Genomic DNA, 20,007 nt, shown 5'->3' with positions numbered 1-20,007 from the left:
CAGTGGATAGAGCGTCGGCCTGTGGACTGAAGGGTCCCAGGTACGATTCCGGTCAAGGGCATGTACCTTGGTTGCGGGCACATCCCCAGTAGGGAATGTGCAGGAGGCAGCTGATCGATGTTTCTCTCTCATCGATGTTTCTAACTCTCTATCCCTCTCCCTTCCTCTCTGTAAAAAATCAATAAAATATATTCTCCTGCTTCCCTGTGACATCAGCGGGGCTTGAACCGGCGACAGGCGCCCAGACACGTTCCGTGGGTGGAGCACAGACGCCATCGGGGAGATGTCAGCGCGGTGACGTCAAGTCTGTCCGGCCCTGTCGGCCGAGCAGTGTCCCGCGGGTGCTCCGTGCCCAGTGGCATTCGCCGACAGAGAATGCAGCTCAGAGAACGGCACTGCGACCCAGTGGCCTGTGACCAGGACTCGTGGGGGGACGGACGGAGCCAACTGTGCCCACCAATCCACGCGGAGGAAAATCGATGACGCCGCACAGGCACTGCGGCCACCGGGAGAACCGCGGGGACGAAGAGCGGCGCCTGCAGCTGGATTCCGGGAGGCCGCGAGCGAGGCCTCAGCCTGCAATACACAGAACTGACACCCAGACTGACACCCGGACCGACACCCAGAGTGACACCCGGACTGACACCCGAGACCAAAACCGGGACTGACACCCAGAGTGACACCTGGACCGACACCCGGACTGACACCCAGACTGACACCCGGGACCGACACCCAGAGTGACACCCGGACTGACACCCGAGACCAAAACCGGGACCGATACCCGGACCGACACCCGGACCGACACCCGGACCGACACCCGGGACTGACACCTGGACCGACACCCGGAGCAGCGGCCCAGCAGCCCCTCGGAGACGCCGCACGCGCTGCTGCTCTGGTGTTCCTGCCGGTTTCCCACACGTTTTCTTCCTTTTCTTTTCTTTTTTAAACAATATAGTTGTATTGATTTCAGAGGGAGAGAGAGAACCATGGATCGCCCTCACTGGGGATCAAGCCCACAACCCAGGCCTGTGCCCTGACCGGGAATCGAACCCTGACCTCCCAGTTCCTAGGTCAGTGCTCACCCCTGAGCCCGGCCGGCAGAACCCGGCACATTTCCTATGTGGTTAATATTTCATCACCAAGACAGGAACTGCATGGATAATAAAGACCATTATAAACTTATGAACAATAATAGATACAGAGGCAGAGCAGCCTTGAACAGATTGTCAAACTGCAGCGGGAAGGCCGGGGAGGGTTGGGGGGCAGGAGGGAGGCGGTAAGAGATCAACCGAAGGACTTGTATGCATGCATATAAGCATAACCAATGGACACAGACACTGGGGGGTAGGGGAGGCCCGGGGATTGTCAAGGGGGGGGGCGGGGGGGAAGGACACATATGTAATACCCTTTGTAATACTTTAAGCAATAAAATAAATTAAAAGAAAAAAAAGACAGGAACTGCTCCCACTCGCACTCTGTCCCCTGTCGGTCGGCACCGTGTGCCGAGGCCTCTGCAGAGCTGGGAGGGGGCTCTTGTGTCCCTGGAGCTCTGAGGCCTGGCCTTGTCCTGCGACAGAGAAAACCGCTCCCACGAGGAGTGACGGCTGCGCCCCTGGGCGGGGGAGGGGAGGACCCCCCAGAGTCAGCGAACCCCCAGAGGCTCTGTTCTGATACAACTGGGCCCCTGGCTGACCAGCTGTCAGGGTTCAATTATGTCCCCCCCACCCCCGGCCCCAAATACGCCCACGTCCCAGCCCCAGCCCCTCAGAACGTGGCCTTATTTGGGATCAGGGTGTTCACAAAAGTGGTCGTTACAATGGGGTCACTAGGTGCCCGATCCGACAGGACGGTGTCCTTAGGGAAGGGGAGTTCAGGCAGAGGCAGACCCCGAGGGGAGGCGATGAGGAGAGACGGGGTGTCTGTGGGGGAGCCCACGGGAGGCGATGGGGAGAGACGGGGTGTCTGTGGGGGAGCCCACGGGAGGCGATGGGGAAAGATGGGGTGTCTGTGGGGGAGCCCATGGGAGGCAGAGGACTGCAGTGACGCTCCCGGTGCCCAGGCAGCAGTGACGGGGTTTGGAGAAAGGCCAGGAGCCGATGGTCCCGCTGCCTGGGGAGGACCCGCCCTGCGGGCTCCGGGTCCCAGACTTCCAGCCTCCAGGCCGGGAGACACCCGTTTCCGTTGTTTAAATCACCCAGTGGGGGCGGGGGGAGTAGAAGAGGGGAAAGCGGGGATAAGTGGTGATGGAGGGAGACTGACTTGGGGTGGTGAACACACAGGACAAAATACAGAGGATGTATTCTAGAACTGTGACCTGTGTAACCTTAATAGCCAATGCCACGTTCCATGAAAAATAAATACAAAACTAAACATAAAGCACCCAGTTTGCGGGACCTCGCTACGTCAGCCTGGAAACAAACCACCAGCACAGCAATAGTTGAGCTGTCGCCACCTAGCAAAGGACAGGATGCGAAGGGATGGGATGAGGGTAGACGGACAGCAATAGTTGAGCTGTCGTCACCTAGCAGAGGACAGGATGCGAAGGGATGGGATGAGGTAGACGGACAGACAGACAGATGATGGATAGATAATAGAATGATAGACAGATAGAAAGATGATAGATGAAAGATAGATATAGCTAGATACATCCATACATAAATGATAGGTGATAGGTGATCGACAGACAATAGATAGGACCAGATGGAGACAATGAAGACAGACACAATAGCAGTAGATGGAGATGATAGGGATTGATGAGGAGGCAGGTAGATATCTTAGAGATAAATGAGGGGGGGGGAGAGAGAGAGAGAAAGAGAAAGAGAGAGAGGGGGAGAGAAAGAGGGGGAGAGAAAGAGAGAGAGGGGGGAGAGAGAGAGAGGGAGAGAGAGAAGAGGAGGGATGGGATGAGGGTGGAACAGGAGTGGAGATGGAGGCAGGGGTAGGACACATGTGGGGGGGTGGAAGGCCCTGGGGGGACAGAGGCAGGATGACTGGCTACATTTCTCCTCCTCCGGGTCCTGCAGGTGCCTCAGGCGAAGTGTCCTTAGTGGTCCTGGCTGCCCCAAGCTAGTGACTGGCTGGGGGACACAGAACAGCCCGCGCTGGGTCCCCGAGACGCCCAGCACCCAGGCCCCCGGCCCCCCAGACCTGCCGAGGAGGCAGCGCGCAGGCCGTGGGGAAAGGCCTCCGGACCCGGGGCTCGTCCTCGCGTTGGGCCGTCAGCAGCCTGGTCCTCGCGGCTCCACCCGGGCTCACTGCCTGCCTGCTGGTCTGCGTGTTGTCAGGAGGGACAAATCCGCCTCGCCACGGCCACGGCCACACCTCGCCACGGCCACGGCCACAGCCACGAGGCGCCAGCCAGGCTCCTGCTGCTCGGGCCGCGCCCCCTGGCGAGGACACCCACGGCCAGTGTTGGGGATGCAGCACCCCAGCAAGGTGTTGGGTCACTGTTGCCTCCCACTGGCCAGCGCCCGCAGGGGACACGGCCGCCATTCCGTGGAGGTTCATCCTGAACCGAGCCACCCCTCCCAACAACTGCTCCCGAAAGCGGGCAGCGCAGGGGGCCGGGGCGCCCCATTGATGATGATGACGGCTCTGCAGGAGGGGAGGCCTGCCCCAGACACCACTCCTCCCCCCTCCCCCTCCTCCCCCTCCTGCCCTCCTCCCCCTTGACGGCCTGATTGCCCACGTCGCCCCCACCCAACACCACCCTCCCGGGCGCAGGGCTGTGGCAGCCACTTCCCATCACAGACGAGCCCCCAGTCACCTCGCCAGCGGCCGCGTGCCGGTGGCCGGTGCTGTGACCTGCGCACCTTTCCGACCGGACATTAGTCACTGTCGCTCACGCTGGGCAGTCGGCTGTCAACCCTCCTGAGCGCCTCTGACCATGAAGGTGCTCTCTGTGCCGGCCGGTGGCCTGCAGACAGGCACGGGCAGTGGGCGGCTGGATGGTGCCGGCCGGTGGCCTGCAGACAGGCACGGGCGGTGGGCGGCTGGATGGTGCTGGCACCCGAGGGCGGCTTGGTGTTTCCGGAGCGCCACCCGCGTCCTGCACCCTCACGGAGGACTCCCCTCCCGCTTCCATTTCCCCCGTCCCACCCTCCCCCTCCCCCTCCCCCTCCCACACCCAGACACGCCCCTTGGTTTGCTTGTTGCTCGCAATCTCCCAGGTGGGCCTTGCTCAGCGGCCCCTCCAGGTGGGGCTGCTCTCCTCATTCTGCCTCTCACAGGCGGATGAAGCAGTAAATGGTGAAAGAAAAGAAAAGGAAAATCACGTCTCTTCCCGGCCGGTGTGGCTCAGTGGTTGAGCATCAACCTAGGGACCAGGAGGTCACGGTTGGATCCCCGGTCAGGGCACATCCCCGTGTTGTGGGCTCGATCCCCTGGGTGGGGCGTGCAGGAGGCAGCCAGTCAATGACTCTCTCTCATCACTGATGTTTCTCTCTCTCCCCCTCTCCCTCCCTTTCTCTCTAGAAAATCCATAAAAACATGTTTTGAAAAAATAGAGCCAAAACACCTACCAAAAGAAAAATATCTTCAAAAGTCTGACACCCAGGGTCTCGGATTAAAGGTCTGGGAAAGTGGCTGCTCCCTGTCGGAGGCCGCGCCCGTGTGATCGTCGTGAAACTCAGCCGCCACAAGAAATGAAGAGCGAACCCGCGAACAACCCCAGGCTGCAGCCAGGGCTCCGCGCACACGCGGGCCTGTGGACACACCTCGGGCCGGCCGAACCCCGGCCGCGCGTGTTGGACGGGACGGCACAGACTTCTGTCCTGCCCTCCGCGTTCACGCAGACACAGCCTCCTACGATCAGCACGGCCCCTCCCGCTGGCGATGCTTAAAACACGCGAAATACAGCTCCCCGGCTGTTTCCGTGTCCGAATGAGTGGCAATGCTCACTTAGGATATGATTCACCCCGAGTTGTCCTATGACCTTTGCCGTGCAGCCCTCCCGCTCGGCCGTGTTCACAACGAGAGGGTTTTGTGTGTGCGTGCGACCAAAAAACAGCATTCGATTGTGTAACCTTCAAAGTGCTCCCTTTGTCCGCGAGCTAAACCCGGAGGCCTTGCAGCCGGGCCCTCGAGGTGGATTTGGTTCTGGTTCACACACCTTGAGACAAAGGCTCCTCGTCGAGACGGGGAGGAACAGGACGCGTTTTTGTGTGCGAGACGCGGGGCCAATGGATTCCGCCGGCCCGGCCGCCTCGGAAAATGGACAGAGTGTCTCCGCGAAGAAAGGGCCCCGGCACCCAGGCCATTCAGGAGATTTGCTCGCACTCCACAGGCCGCGGAAGAAAGGGCGGGCGAGCTGCTGTCAGGTTCGGGGTGTTGATCGGCCCCCTCGAGACACTTGACCCGAGGCTGTCGCCCCTAATCCGCTGATCTGCATGCGGCGGCCTCCGCCCCAGCCCCCACGGCTGCAGACTCGCCGGAGCACTTGTCCTGATCCCTCGCACATTGTGTGCCGGCCACCGGCTCCCCCGAATGGAATTCTGCTCACAAATCGTGAAATAAGTTGTTTGGGCTGGATTTGCCCGGTGAATTGTCCCGCTAATGAAACAGTCTGTTCATTATACAGAGGCAGGCCCGCGCGGGGGCCGCCAGAGCCGCCGGCGGCAGGTTAGCCCTCGCCCAGTGACAGCTGACAACGGAGCGAGTGGCCGGCCCCCGTCAAGTCGGCCCCGTGACCGCGGGCTGCGGGCCGCCCGCTAAGCCCAGATTTGTCAGGACAAATCGCTCCGTCTTCAAACTGTTTGCGAAAGGAATGAAAAGACCAGAAATTAGTTTGTTTTAGCCTCCGCCCCTCCCCCACCGCCCCCAAGTGAAACATTAAAAAAAAAAAAAAGGAAAGGATAAAAAGATAGCTCCCAGTGGGCTCGCGGAACATTGTCGGGTTTTTGCTGAAGGCGTGGAGTTAAGCAAAAGGCCTTTGTCCGGCAGCAAACATTTTGTTCTGCTCGGAACCCTGCTTCTCGGGAAGCAGCTGAAAACCTGAGGAATTGGTTGTGGAAGTTGGTGGTGTTAAAGGAGAGAGAGCAGCGGGGGGCGGGGGGGGGGCAAGGACTCCATTTCTGTGCATTTCAGGACCTGTTGCTGGGGGCTGGTCACACCCCCGCCTTTAACCCGAGGTCCTTTCGCACCGTCGCTGAGATTCCTGAGCCTTTGCACGGGCCGTCCTGCGCAGATTAGATGAAACCCATTTCGTTTTTCTGCGGCGCGTCCCACGGTTTGGGGAACAAATTTAACGCATGTGAAATCACTGAGTCAGAGAGCTGGACAGGAAGTAAGGGGAATATTGTTACCGTGGGATTCAGCCTTCGGTTGGCGATGGCGTTTAGCCCGGATGGGGTGAGCTCACTCTGGTTTATTGTAACCACAGCAGAGCAGTAAGCAAAAGTGATGGATTCCCATCCCTTCACAGGAGACACAAACAGGAACGGTGAGGCGAAGAGTGTTTCCAGTCCCGGCTGAGTTAGGGCTCTCTCCCTGCCGGCCGGGTTGGTCCGGCGGCCACACTCCGTGTGACGCGAGGAGTGACTCTGTCCTGTTTGTGAGCTCACGATCACGGTTCCGACGTCCGCTTTTAAAAATCAGACACTGCTGGAAACTGCAGGCAGCGGTTAATTCAAACATTCCTTCAAGCGTCTTTTCTACCCGCGTCTCCTCCCCCCTGATCCTGGGCGGGTTTGGGCCCCGGCAAACAGTGTGGCCCTGACTCTCCCTGGCGTGGCTGCTGGAAACCGGAGCAAACAGGAGCGTGCGAGCCCGAGAGGACAGCGGAGGCCGCGGCCCAGGCGGCAGCATGTCCATGGAGCTGCCCACCCCCGGGTTCCACTGCGTGTGCCCCAGCCTGGGACGGGGTGGGGGGGGGGGAGGGGGGCGGGGGGAAGAGAGTTATGAACAGCTCCGCCAAAGCAAACGCCCCGCCAGGCTGCACGTGGGACAGACCTGATGGTCTCACCATTTCCCCCTCCCCTGCTGCCCCCAGAACAGTGCACCTTCCCCTGCAGCACCCCCTCCCCTGCAGCACCCCCTCCCCTGCAGCACCCCCTCCCTCTGCAGCACCCCCTTCCCTGCAGCACCCCCTCCCCTGCAGCACCCCCTCCCCTGCAGCACCTCTTCCCCTGTAGCACCCCCTCCCCTGCAGCACCCCTCCCTCTGCAGCACCCCCTCCCCTGCAGCACCTCTTCCCCTGTAGCACCCCCTCCCCTGCAGCACCCCTCCCTCTGCAGCACCCCCTCCCTCTGCAGCACCCCCTCCCCTGCAGCACCCCTCCCTCTGCATCACCCCCTCCCTCTGCAGCACCCCTCCCTCTGCATCACCCCCTCCCTCTGCAGCACCCCCTCCCCTGCAGCACCCCCTCCCCTGCAGCACCCCTTCCCCTGCAGCACCCCCTCCCCTGCAGCACCCCCTCCCTCTGCAGCACCCCTTCCCCTGCAGCACCCCCTCCCCTGCAGCACTCCCTCCCCTGCAGCACCCCTTCCCCTGCAGCACCCCCTCCCCTGCAGCACCCCCTCCCTCTGCAGCACCCCCTCCCCTGCTGCCCCCAGAACAGTGCACCTTCCCCTGCAGCACACCCTCCCCTGCAGCACCCCCTCCCCTGCAGCACCCCCTCCCTCTGCAGCACCCCCTTCCCTGCAGCACCCCTTCCCCTGCAGCACCCCCTCCCCTGCAGCACCCCCTCCCTCTGCAGCACCCCCTCCCCTGCAGCACCCCTTCCCCTGCAGCACCCCCTCCCCTGCAGCACCCCCTCCCTCTGCAGCACCCCTTCCCCTGCAGCACCCCCTCCCCTGCAGCACCCCCTCCCCTGCAGCACCCCTCCCTCTGCATCACCCCCTCCCTCTGCAGCACCCCCTCCCCTGCAGCACCCCTCCCTCTGCAGCACCCCCTCCCTCTGCATCACCCCCTTCCCCTGCAGCACCCCCTCCCCTGCAGCACCCCCTCCCCTGCAGCACCCCCTCCCTCTGCAGCACCCCCACCCCTGCAGCACCCCCTCCCTCTGCTGTCACACCTGAAAGTTTTCCCGTGTGGCCATGGCATTTTAGAGCATTTTAAAGACGAAGGCCAGCCTGGCCGGCATGGCTCAGGGGTTGAATGTGGATTAGATTCCCGGTCAGAGCACAGGCCCAGGTTGCAGGCTCGATCCCCAGTGGGGGGCGTGCAGGAGGCAGCCGATCCATGATTCTCTCTCATCACTGATGTCTCTATCTCTCCCTCCCTCACCCTTCCTCTCTGAAATCAATAAAACCATATTTAATTAATTAATTAATTAATTAATTAATACATAAATAAAGACAGAGGCCATGACCTGTGTGGAACTTTGGGCTGAGAAATGCTGTGTTGAGTGGAATTGTGTTTTGGCGAAATGGCATTTCCCTATGGACGTCACGATGGGTGACTGCCTGAGGATGGAAGCTTCCAGAAAATGCAGGGCCCCCAGCAGTCAGTCACCTGTGTGGGCAGCGTCTCCTCACAACCCATGGAGATTAAACGGAACCCGGGACGGCCAGAGCTGAACCAAGGTCCGTGCGAAGATGTGGGGGGAAGTGAATAAATAGGGCCGCTGTTGTCTTACTCTGGCCAGAAGCAAGAGCTGCTGGCAGAAGAATTTTAATAGCCAGCGGTGGCCTAACAGACAGAGCCTCCGGCCCTAAAAAGGAGACAGATGCTTAAGAAAGCCGCCTAGGCCCGCTGAAGCGCACTGACCACAGGGGGCAGCTCCTGCATCGAGCATCTGCCCCCTGGTGGCCAGTGCGTGTCATAGTGACCAGTTGTTCTGCCGTTCAGTTGATTTGCATATTAGCCTTTTATTAATAGGATATATATGTGTGTGTGTGTGTGTGTGTGTGTGTGTGTGTGTGTGTGTATTTGTTTAAGCAGCACATTAGCAGGAAGGGATGGACGCTGTGTGTGGGTCCCTGTGGGAGGAGATGCCGTCGACCTCTGCATCCGGTCTCCGTGGCTGTGAGTGAGCGCTCACAGCTTCTCCGCCCGCCTGTGAAATGGGAAGCCGGAGAGCTGGGAAATCTAAGTGCAGCACAGCGACTGGCCGCCTGGCCCAGCCGTCAAGCTGCGTGTTATGTATATAACTCGCCCATAGCTCTGTACTCTTCGTGATCATAGTTTCTCCCCTGCCAGGTAAGTATCTGTACTCTTATGAGGGTTTTGAGCGCTCTCAGCCGGCTAACGTAGGAAAACACTGGTGCCTTATGAGACGTCCAACAGAGCCAATGGGAAGCAGGAGGCCACGGCTGTAGCTTACTAAGGTGACCTGATTGGTCAACCTCACTCTGCCTCACATGCCAATCAAATGTGAGGGCTGGGTGTCTCCCCCCCTCATTTCAGATGAGGACACTGAGGGTCAAGACCCAGGCCTCCCTCCTGACCGGCTCAGCGATGCTCCGTCTCCAGCTCGTCCATCATTTGAAAGGAAACGCGGCCAAACCCGCTCGTCTTGCTGACACACGGCTCTGAGTTCGTTTGTGTAAAAAGGCGCCTCTGGGTGAGTGGGTGGCTTTTCTGAAGGCGGGGCGCCTTTGCCTTGTGGGCCCAGGAGAGCCGTTTGCCGATGTCAATTACACTGGCGACGTCTTCCCAGGGAAACGCGGAGATGGCCGTTCCTGCTCTGGAACTTGCGAAGCCAAGTGAACAAGCAAAATAAAGCCAATCTGTTTGCTAAAGCCCGTCCACAAGAGAACGTGACAAACACGTTTTTCACATAAAAATGAACAGATTTGTTTTTGTTTTTTTAATATATATATATATTTATTGATTTCAGAGAGGAAGAGAGAAATAGGAACATCAATGATGAGAGAGAATCATGGACCGGCTGCCTCCTGCACGCCCCCCACTTGGGCTCGAGCCCACAACCCGGGCCTGTGCCCTGACTGGGAATCGAACCCTGACCTCCTGGTTGCTGGGTCGATGCTCAGCCCCTGAGCCACGCCGGCCGGGCTAGTGCGTCTGTTATTACTGGATGTTCTCTATACCCTCCCAAGGCCTGCTCTCCCCGGTGGTCCTCGGGCCAGCGGTCAGCACCCGTGTCAGCAGCACAGACCCTCGGCCCCTCCCAGAGCTGCTGAGTCAGATCTGAGTTTGATGAGTCACAAGCACGTCCAAGCGTGAGGAACGCGGGCCTGGGACACACTTCTGTCTGCACAATCAACGTGTCCCCTGAGGCTGCGGGGGGGTGTGTCTGTGTGTGTGTGTAAACACAGTGCATGCTGGAGTCTTCGGCCTCCTTTGCCAGCACCCTGCCCTCCGGGGGTGCCAGGCTGGTTAGTTAATGAGTTTTATGATACATTCAATCTCCCGGCCTCGGGCGATCTGACCACCACGGAAAGGACTTTCTGAAGGCAGCCGAACAGGCCGACTGGAGCGCGTAATGCGATTAGCACGGCGAGGTTGAGTGGGAGTTGTAACACGGAGTCCCCCCCACCCCCACCCCGCGTCAGCCAGGCCTGCTGTCCACGTGGCTGATTATGGCGCATTGTTTCACCAAATTAAACCCAAGGACTGTTGCGAAGGCAGCATACGGGCCTCCTTCGCGCGCGGCTAGCCTGGCCTGGCACCGGCGGCCGCGCCGGCTCCCCGAAACCTTCAAATCACCACACGGAGGGCGTTTGCTTCTGCAAAACGATGTCCCATAGAAGGGCTGCTTGGCCTGGCGGGCTCGCTGGGGGGCAGCACCGGATGCGAGCTGAAGGAGTGGGCGTGAGCAGGTCGGGGGGGGGGGGGGGGGGGGGAGACCCACCGCCCCCCTTTCCTGCTCCCGACGCACCACCAGACAGACCCCTGCACTCACTCCTGCCTCCGCGGATGCTGCGCGCGGAAATCTGCTCCTCGCCCTCTCCCCCTTCTTAGCTTTGGTTTCCTTGGTCATTCGATGCCACACGTCTGTCTTCCTCTCGCTGGCTCGGTGCACTTGGCGTAATGCTCCCAGGCCCCTGCACGCTGTCGCCGAAGGTGCGGTTTCCTCCCTTTTCACGGCCAAGTAGTGTTCCGCTGTGACCACGCAGCACGGCTGCTTAGCCACGCGCCTGCGATGGGCACCTGGCTGCTCCCAGATCTTGGCTGCTGTGAGTTGTGCTGCTGCGAACATAGGGGTGCGGATGGCCTTTCTGATGGGTGTTTCTTAGGATATATTCCCAGAACTGGGACCACTGGGTCACGTGGGAGTTCCACATTTAGTTTTTATAGGTAACTCCACCCTGTTTCCACGGTGGCCGCACCGGCCGTGCCCGCCCGCGGGCTCCCTTTTCTCCGCACCCTCCCCAGCACTTGTGGAGTTTGTTGATTTGTTGATGGCAGCCATCCTGACAGGGGTGCGTGGCCCCTCCCTGTGGTGTTAATTTGCGTCTCTCTGATGCCTGGTGGTGCCTCTGTCCCCTCTCCTGAGCACAGCGTAGTGGGGGGTGCTTTAGATTCGGGATGGGAATAGTTGCATGTGGTTAAAAGACTTGCTGAGAAGATTCCTCTGCCCACGGGGGAAGGAGGGGCGCTCTGGGGGCGCCGGCCGGCCTGGGAGCTGGAGGCTCCGAGGAGCCCGCCGTTTGGGGGAAAGGCTTTACACGCCTCTGAACACGGAGACCAGCCCAGGACGGAATTTTTGTAAAATATATTTGTATTGATTTCAGAGAGGAAGGGAGAGGGAGAGAGAAACATCAGTGATGAGAGAAAACACTGATTGGCTGCCTCCTGCACGCCCCACACTGGGGCTCGAGCCCACGACCCGGGAATCGAACCCTGACCTCCTGGTTCATAGGTCGACGCTCAGCCACTGAGCCCCGCCGGCCGGCCCCAGGACGGGATTTCGGGAGCAGAGCCCTTGGGCAGCGTGAGGAGCGTGTTTATGTGGCCGCCCTTCCTCCGAGGAGCAGGCCGCAGGGTGTGGTGAGCAAGCAGCAGCGCCCACAGCGCCCGTGAGCTCGCACCCATGTCCTCTTCCAGCAGCCGCTCCCCTCTTCCAGCCGCAGCTCCTTCTCCTCCCCCCAAGTGCCCCCAAATAAAAGGGCGTGGCCCACCTGGTGCACAGGTGACAGGAAGAGTGCCCGGCACTTCCCGCCTTCCCACGTGCGTGTCGCCCACCCGTTGCCACGGCTCCCGGCACGGCTGCCCCCTCCCAGGGCCGCCCTGAGGCTGCAGCCCCTTCTGTGACTCAGGCAAACACACCAAGCAGGTAGGGGCTCTCTGAGCCTTTGAATCGCAGCCTGAGAAAGTCTCTCTCTCTCTCTCTCTCTCCCTCCCTCTCTCTGTTGGTATTGAAAACCAAGATACAAATGCTCTTTACGTTTTTCAGAATATACCAGAGAGGATCAAATAAAAGTGAGCCCGGCCAGCGGGGCTCAGCGGCTGAGCGTCAACCTATGAACCAGGAGGTCAGGGTTCGATTCCCGGTCAGGGCACAGGCCCGGGTTGCCGGCTCGATCCCCAGTGGGGGGCGTGCAGAGGCGGCTGACCCATGTCCCCAGCACGGAGGGAGGCTGGGGAACGCTGTCCTGGCCGCTGTGCGTCCTGCAGGCCTGGCTCGCGCCTGGTCGGCTTCTGATGCAGATCGGAATGTCCTCTCGATGCTGAAACGCGCCGACACGTCCCTGCCGCTCCCCCGCCCGGGGGACTGGCTCGCCAGCAGCGCCGCGTGTGCCCTGGGGGCCGGGAGCCTCTGGTTGCTGCGGGCTTTGTGTATGTCTTCTCTCCGCTAGGATGAGGCGGTGCCCCGGCTGCTCTTCCACCCTCATGAGACGAAGCTGATCAAGCTCACCACGTTCCTCCCAGGGGGCAGAAAGCAGGAATAACGGGTCCAGGGCAGTGAAACCCGGGGGGCGACCCCCTTCATGGCCTCCAAACCCGCGTTGTCTCCCTTAACCAAGGGCACCGTTACAAGCTTCAGGGGAGCAGGAGTTGAATAAACAAAGGTCTAGGTCATCTGTTCACCAAGCGACGGGGGGGGGGGACTATAAGAAGTCGAACTCGCCCTGGCCGGTGTGGCTCAGTGGATAGAGCGCCGGCCTGCGGACTGAAGGGTCCCGGGTTCGATTCCGGTCAAGGGCATGTACCTGGGTTGCGGGCACATCCCCAGTAGGGGGTGTGCAGGAGGCGGCTGATCGATGTTTCTCTCTCATCGATGTTTCTAACTATTCCTCCTCTCCCTTCTTCTCTGTAAAAAATCAATAAAATATATATTTTTTAAAAAGGAGTCGAACTCATCCTCTGTCTGATGGAGGACACTGGGCGCTTTCACTGCAGGCTTCAGCGAAAGGGGCCTCGCGTTCCTGCCGGAAGAGCAGGTGTCTTAGCGTGAACATTAACCACCCCCCCAACTCCCAGCGCAAAACATCACACGAATCTGCGTCCCCGGCCAGGCGGAGGCAGGGCCTAATGACCAGGTCCCTCCGGCCTGCGGCTGGCGCAGCGCCGTCCTGTCACTCAGCGAAAATAATGGCCGCACGGAACCAATTAAGGACCTTCGTAAACCCGCGACCCTGGCCGGGCCACTGTGGGATCCGGGAGCCGCAGCCGCGGCGAGCAAACAGCCAACCTGCTGGGGGAGGCGCTGCCCACACTCACCTGGAGCGAGTTATTGTGTGTTTTTGTATCAATTTAAAACCACCCCCGAGGCACCTGGGGCCTCTGCGGACCGGGCGCATCGGCCGCCGGCTAATTAGCGCCCGGGAAGCTGTCCTAACAGCCACGCGGCTTGTAAACAGGCTGCGCCGGCCGGGCCCCCGGGGCGCGCTGGTAAGTGATATCCCAGCCGGACTGGCGGCCGCGGCCCCCCGGGCCCCCCAGGAGGCAGGCAGCCCGGCTCACAATCACAACAGTGAGCTCCGTCCGGCCGCAGGGCTCAGGGGCTGAGCATCGACCTAGGAACCAGGAGGTCAGGGTTCGATCCCCGGTCTGGGCACAGGCCCGGGTTGCGGGCTCGATCCTCAGTGTGGGGCGCGCAGGAGGCAGCCGACCCGTGATTCTCTCTCGTCATTTGTGTTTCTATCTCTCTCTCCCTCCCTCTCTCTGAAATCGTTAAAAAACAAACAAACAGACATAAACAGGATGCTCAGAGCACCCTTTGCTGTTCCCATAGAGGTGCCGCCTTTGGTAGCGATGACGACAGCGAGCGGAAATGCACACAGAGACCAGCAGGAGGCGCTGCGTTCGGCTCACTAGGGCGCATTCCCACCAGGCTGGGCGCACTGGGCACATACAGGGTCGACCCTGCGGCAAAGGGACACAGGAAGCCGGCAGAGGACAGGCCTGTCGCTCTCCCCCCGCCCCCGCCCCCCGTCGGCTGAGGTGGCGGGCCAGCAACCCCCAAACTAAAGCCGCAGGTGATTGCGGCAGCTTCACAAACCCGCCTGCGTTCAGGGTGAACTCTCAGACCCTCCCACCCAGCAGGCACAGATTGGGGGCCACCCCCCCCCCGAGGCCCGCAGTGCGTGGTGAGAGCCCAGGTGGGCGCGTGTGGCTGGTCCCTAAGGTCCGCAGGCCGCCGTGGACGTATCACGTGTGATTGTTTGCGACCTGAACCATGTTGGCAGCACTGGAGGACGATGCTGGTGGCAAAAATAAAACCCCGAAGAGCTGGGCCACCCTGGGGGAGGCACCGGAGCCGGGGAGGGCAATCGGTCTGTGCCGGCCGGGCCCTGTCCACTCCCTGCTCGGCGCTGCTCCTTGTTCCCAGCTCGGCTTCGGAGTGGGGACCAGAGGGGCTGAGAGGCCACGGGCAGCCGGCCAGCGAGGGTCAGCATCCGTGTTCGCGACACCGCAGGCTCTGGCGGGAAGCTCGCCGTCTACGGGGAAGGCCCGTTACCGCCTCTTTTCTCATCTGTGCGCCCTGCTTAGCCCGGCTCCTGGTAAAAGATCTGCGTCCATGTCCGTCCCTCCCGTCATTCTCAGTGCTCAGTTACCGCTTCCATTTAAGTTGGACCTTCTCCCTTCCATGGATGACAGGGCGCGGAGCTGTTGTTCGCTCATGAAAACAGGAGATCTCAGATGGGAAGGGAGAGTGAGGGGACCCGCTACCACCCCAGGCCTCAGAGCTGCCGGGGCTCAGGGGGCATCTGGCTTGGCCATCAGTGTCCTGCCTCGAGGCAGGCAGGTGCCCAGGTCTGTGACTGCCTAGGTTCGCCCAGTCAGCACCTACTGGGGGAGCAGTCTCGCCAGTGCATAGCAAGAACTTCAAGATGGGTCATACACATCAGCTCAACAATTCAACGCCTGTGACATTCACAGAGAAACGAGCCAAGGGTGACGGAGTCTCTAGGGCAGCGGTTCTCAACCTGTGGGTCGCGACCCCTTTGGGGGTCAAACGACCCTTTCACAGGGGTCACTTAAGACCATCGGAAAACACATCTATAATTACATATTGTTTTGTGATTAATCACTATGCTTTAGTTATGTTCAATTTGTCACAATGAAGTTGGGGGTCACCACAACATGAGGAACTGTGTTAAAGGGTCGGCGTTAGGAAGGTTGAGAACCACTGCTCTAGGCCGTGAATCGCATCGCTGTCTAGAACAGCAGGAATGGCAGTAATACACTTCCCGGGTGTGTCTGAGGTGCCCGGCACGGTGCAGGCACCTGGCCTGTATCATCTCATCTCTGAAGAAGCCTGTGTTGTAGGGATTCTCCTGAATTGCGCTTTGCAGATAGAAAAACAGATCAACGTTGGTTTCAGAAATCAACGTAGGCAGTCCTCTCCAGATTCTGCACCTGAAGAAGTTTCATTCATAATACTAAATGCTCCTGACACTGAAAAATTATGACCATCTTGGGTAACGCACAGAGAAAAACGCTGGCACCAACATGTTAACATGATTATCTCCGGGGAGAAGTTTGGTGACATTACAATACTTTCCCTAAGAGTTACATTTGTTGATAACCATAGTTGGCCATGATGGTCCAGAAAATGATAAAATACGAAGTAATACACTGTATTGTGGGTTAATTCTGAAAACTAACTGCTGTATAAAACATCGTAATTAGAAAACGTATTTTGCTTTCCAAAAGATGGACCCTAGCAGGTGGGCGGCTGGGTGTGCATTCCCGTGGCCCCCGTGGCCGTGCAGCGTGGCCGTGCGTCCTCAGTGCCCAGCAGTGGGCTGCACGCTCCTTTTGAACGTGGAGCTCGCTCCATACTCACCTATGGGGGGAGCAGCAAAACTAAGAAATGTTCGGGGGAATTCCAAATGAGGAGGCCCGATGACAGCAAAGCCAGCCCCTGGCCAGGTGACCTGACCCCCGCGAGTCACAGGAGACCTAGAGCCACGTGCTCAGCGCTCAGTCTTTGCAAAGCAACGGGGTGAGGGACGTCCGATCCGATCTGGAGCCCGAAAGGGAAGGACGGCAAACTCCAGGCTCCCCTCCAAAGTCGGGGCCACGGATCTTTCCCCCCCCCCCCAGGGGCCGCCTCCCGGTGTTCTCACTGGAGCTTCGCTGTGAGGGGCCCTGCCTCCTCTCCTCCTCCCCTGGCTCCCTTCCCGCCCTGGGCCACCGGAGCCTCAGGCCTCGGGACTCCGCGCCGCCCTCCCGGGCAAGGAGAAGGCTGTGCGGCTTCTAAAGTGGCTTCCGAGTCAGAAGCGCCTGGGAGCGCGGGACCCTGGTTTGGTTTTTGGAGAAACCGCGCCATCTGGTGCCAGGAAAAGCAATGTTTCCACTGCTTTTCTTCCGCGGGTGATGTCACTAAGGCGGGAGTCCGTACAGCGCCCTCTCTCTTCTAAGGTGAGTCACGTTTAAACTTCTAGGGAAAGCTCGGATTGCCTTCTTTCTTCCTCTGCAATGTCCAGGGCAGCCGTGGGCAAACTACGGCCCGCGGGCAATGAATAAAACTAAAAAAAAAAAAAAGACGGTACCCTTTTATGTAATGATGTTTACTTTGAATTTATATTAGTTCACACAAACACTCCATCCATGCTTTTGTTCCGGCCCCCCGGTCCAGTTTAAGAACCCATTGTGGCCCTCGAGTCAAAAAGTGTGCCCACCCCTGGGCTAGGACGTCGAAGAAAACGTCATTGGGCACGACTTGCTATGGAAAGTACCCGACGCCGGAGCGAGACGGGAAGGGAATGAGGAGGGTAACTTGCAGGTCGTCTTCACTGTTTCCCTCAGGGCCAATGGCACTGTGTTCTTTACAAAACTGTTTCTATTGACCTGAGAGACAGGAAAGGAGAGGGAGAGAGAGAGAAACATCCATGATGAGAGGGAACCATTGATGAGTGGGCTGCCTCCTGCACGCCCCACGCTGGGATGGATCCTGCCATCTGGGCACGTGCCCTGACCGGGAACCGAACCCGTGACCTTTGGGCTTATGGGACAACGCTCAGCCACTGAGCCACACCAGCCGGGCACTTTATTCTTTTCTAAAGTACATGTGACGGTCCTTTTGTCAGAAGCTTCACCTGGTCCACGCCCTGGGCTCCGGCTCCACGGGAGCTCATGTGAGCCAGCCGCTCAGGAGCTGTGTCCCCCCTCCCTCCATGTTCATTAACCATCAAAGCAGTGGCCCAAGCTCCAAGGCAAAGCAAGATCGGCATCAATGCAGACGTGCGCGCCTGGTACCCCTGCCGGTGCGCGGAGACGGGGAGTAGAGTTCCTGGTTCCTCGCACACCGGGGAGTATCGCAGTGGCTGTCAGGAGCTGCGTTGCCCTCGTGATCAGGAAAAGAGTGAATCAAGGAACCTGGAATTCCGGCCCCCAGTGGTAGACACGTGCCCCTCTCCCCCTCCCCACCCCCCGCCCCCGTCCCCAGACTCCACAGCTGGACAGACAGGTCTAAGGCAGTGGTTCTCAACCTCGGCTGCACGTTAGAGCCACCTGGGAATCTTTTTAAAATCCTGATTTCTGGAGCCGCCTCTGTCTTCCTCTTTTGCACGGAAGCCTTGTTCGTCTTCGCTTCTCTGCGTGGCCTCAGCACGCGCCCTGTGAGCCGGCGGCGCCCGCCATCACCCCTCCCCCTCTGCCGCAGCCCGGGTCCTCCCCACAGGCTGGCCCCTGGGCTCTGGAAGCAGAATCAGGTGCATTTGAACATCAGCTCCGTCAGCTCCCGTCGGACTCTGGGCTGCCCCCGGGCACTTGCTATGAAAACCGGTTCCTCTTCTGTTCAAACGGGCTTGGCTGAGCTCACGTTTAGTCCCCTGCGCTCCGGCCCCGGCTGGTGGCCTGGTGCAGCCTGTCCGCCCAGCGAGCTGGCCTTTGTAGCTTTGCCCCTGGGCTCCTCCTCGCCGCCTCCTGGCCTCCGCCTGCAGCTGTGTGGCAGGCCTGCCCGGCCTCCTTCCTTCCGTCTCCACCTCTGTGGACGTGTGCACCCCCCAGACGGACCCTTCCATGTCCCTCCCTGCAGGGGCCCAGTCCTAGCTCCGGACTCTCCTGGTCAGAGGTCTCACCCCCGTTTCTCACCGTACCCATGAGGCCTTGCGAATACAGACAAATTGTATTGTGTTGTTGAGTCTCTCTCTTCAGTCATCAGCTAACTCAGGGGAAATGTCATTATTTTTGCCAAACTGAATTCTGGGGCCCAGTTTCATGATGTGTATCTGATTCCAATCAATGCCAGGCACTGGGGCGTGTCCCGAGGTCCCTGCCCGCATTCCTGCCTTATCTGGACACTGGGCAGTGCCTGTGGGTGCTGAGCTCTGGGGCCCTGCAGTGACTGACTTGGTGAAGTCAGTTCATAGATTTGCTCCAGGAAAGGAGTGGGTGAGTGGGGATCACTGGGGTGAACTGGTGTGACTGGTCTTGTCCTTGTCTATCATCGCAGGTAGAATCCACTGGAACACGCCGTCCGTGAGGCCAGGAGACGTGAGAACGGCCTGTCAGCAGGTTAGTGGGACGGGGGCCTGCTGTCCAGTTGGAAATTGAAGTTTCCCATTAACTGGCCGCTCCGCTGGCGGCCGCGCTGTGGGTCCACGGGGAGCTGGGCGGCTGGATCCAACAGGAACGCGCTGCCGGTGGGTCCAGGAACCGGGGGTGGCCGGCGGAGCGGGTGTGAGCGTTTCAGGGGCCGACAGGCCCTCAGCACCAGCGACTGGATGTTGGGGGCCGTGCACACTGAAATCGCCCAGGTCCCCACCACGCCGGGGCCCAGGTCTCCTCCTCGAGTCCCCCTCCCTTGTGGGGGTGCCGGTCTCCCTGTCAGCGGACGGCACGCCTGGGAGTTGATGCCTCCGATGAGCAGAGCTCCGCGCTGGCCGCTGCCGGTTGGGAGGCGCCCGGGAGGAGCATCCTGCCCGTGGCCCCGGCACCACCTGCCCTGGTTAGAGCGCCTCACGGGGAGCAGGGCTCCCGCGTTGGCAGGGGCTCCCTTTGAGGAGAGTAACCGAGCTGCACCCCTCTTTCCGGTGAGTCCCGTGACCTGGCGGACACGCGGGGACAGCCTGGCACCAGCCCCCGGCTCAGCCTCCTCCTGCTCGTGCTGGGCGTCCTTGCCCTCGACCACCCTGCCCGAGGCCAGCTCAGCAGCACCCTGATCCTCGCCCAGGACAACACCGTGCGGAGCTGCCGCTGCCCCGGCGACGTCCGGGACTGACTACAGCCTGGCCAGCCTGCTGTGGCCCCGGCCCCTGGCCCCCCGGCCGCCTGCCCGTCTGGTTCACGCACTCCCCGCCCTGGGCCTCCTGCTGAACTTCACGCTGGTCCGGGACCTGGGGCTCTCGCTGTGCAGCCGCACACCCTCCCCGCCCGGCCCCGGGCCCTCTGCGGCCTGGAGGGGCTCCGCGTCACCGTCCCGCCCAGGCCAGCACCCCGTGGCCCCGCAGAGACTCCTCCTGCCCAGGGAGCCCGAGAGCAGCACCCGGCGGCCGGCGGGCCGTCCTGTGCGGACATCGCCCTCCTGGACACGGGCCCCTTCCACAGGGGGTCGGGCCTGAAGGCCTCCAGCGTCCAAAACGTGGCCGACACCGCCGGCAGCTTCCCCTGCTGGTCGGACCTTAGCGCCTCCCCGAGCGTGAGCAGCAAGAGCCGCGTGGTCACACTCGTTTCCTAACGAGTCACTGGTCCCCCCCCCCCCCCCGCCCC

General features: G+C 60.4%; 1 protein-coding gene across 1 annotated transcript; it reads left to right on the top strand.

The window, feature by feature from the left end:
• Positions 1-479: 479 nt before the first annotated feature.
• On the top strand, positions 480-19,975 carry C3H21orf62 (chromosome 3 C21orf62 homolog). The gene is given in 5 exon segments (XM_059685886.1): positions 480-556; positions 712-907; positions 19,337-19,515; positions 19,517-19,653; positions 19,656-19,975. Coding segments are annotated over 5 exon segments (909 nt in total).
• Positions 19,976-20,007: the final 32 nt, after the last annotated feature.

This window comes from Myotis daubentonii, chromosome 3 (assembly GCF_963259705.1).
Source record: "Myotis daubentonii chromosome 3, mMyoDau2.1, whole genome shotgun sequence".
Classification (NCBI taxonomy): domain Eukaryota; kingdom Metazoa; phylum Chordata; class Mammalia; order Chiroptera; family Vespertilionidae; genus Myotis; species Myotis daubentonii.
The sequence above is the reverse complement of the archived record's forward strand: the minus strand, read 5'-3'. Positions and strand labels throughout refer to the sequence as shown.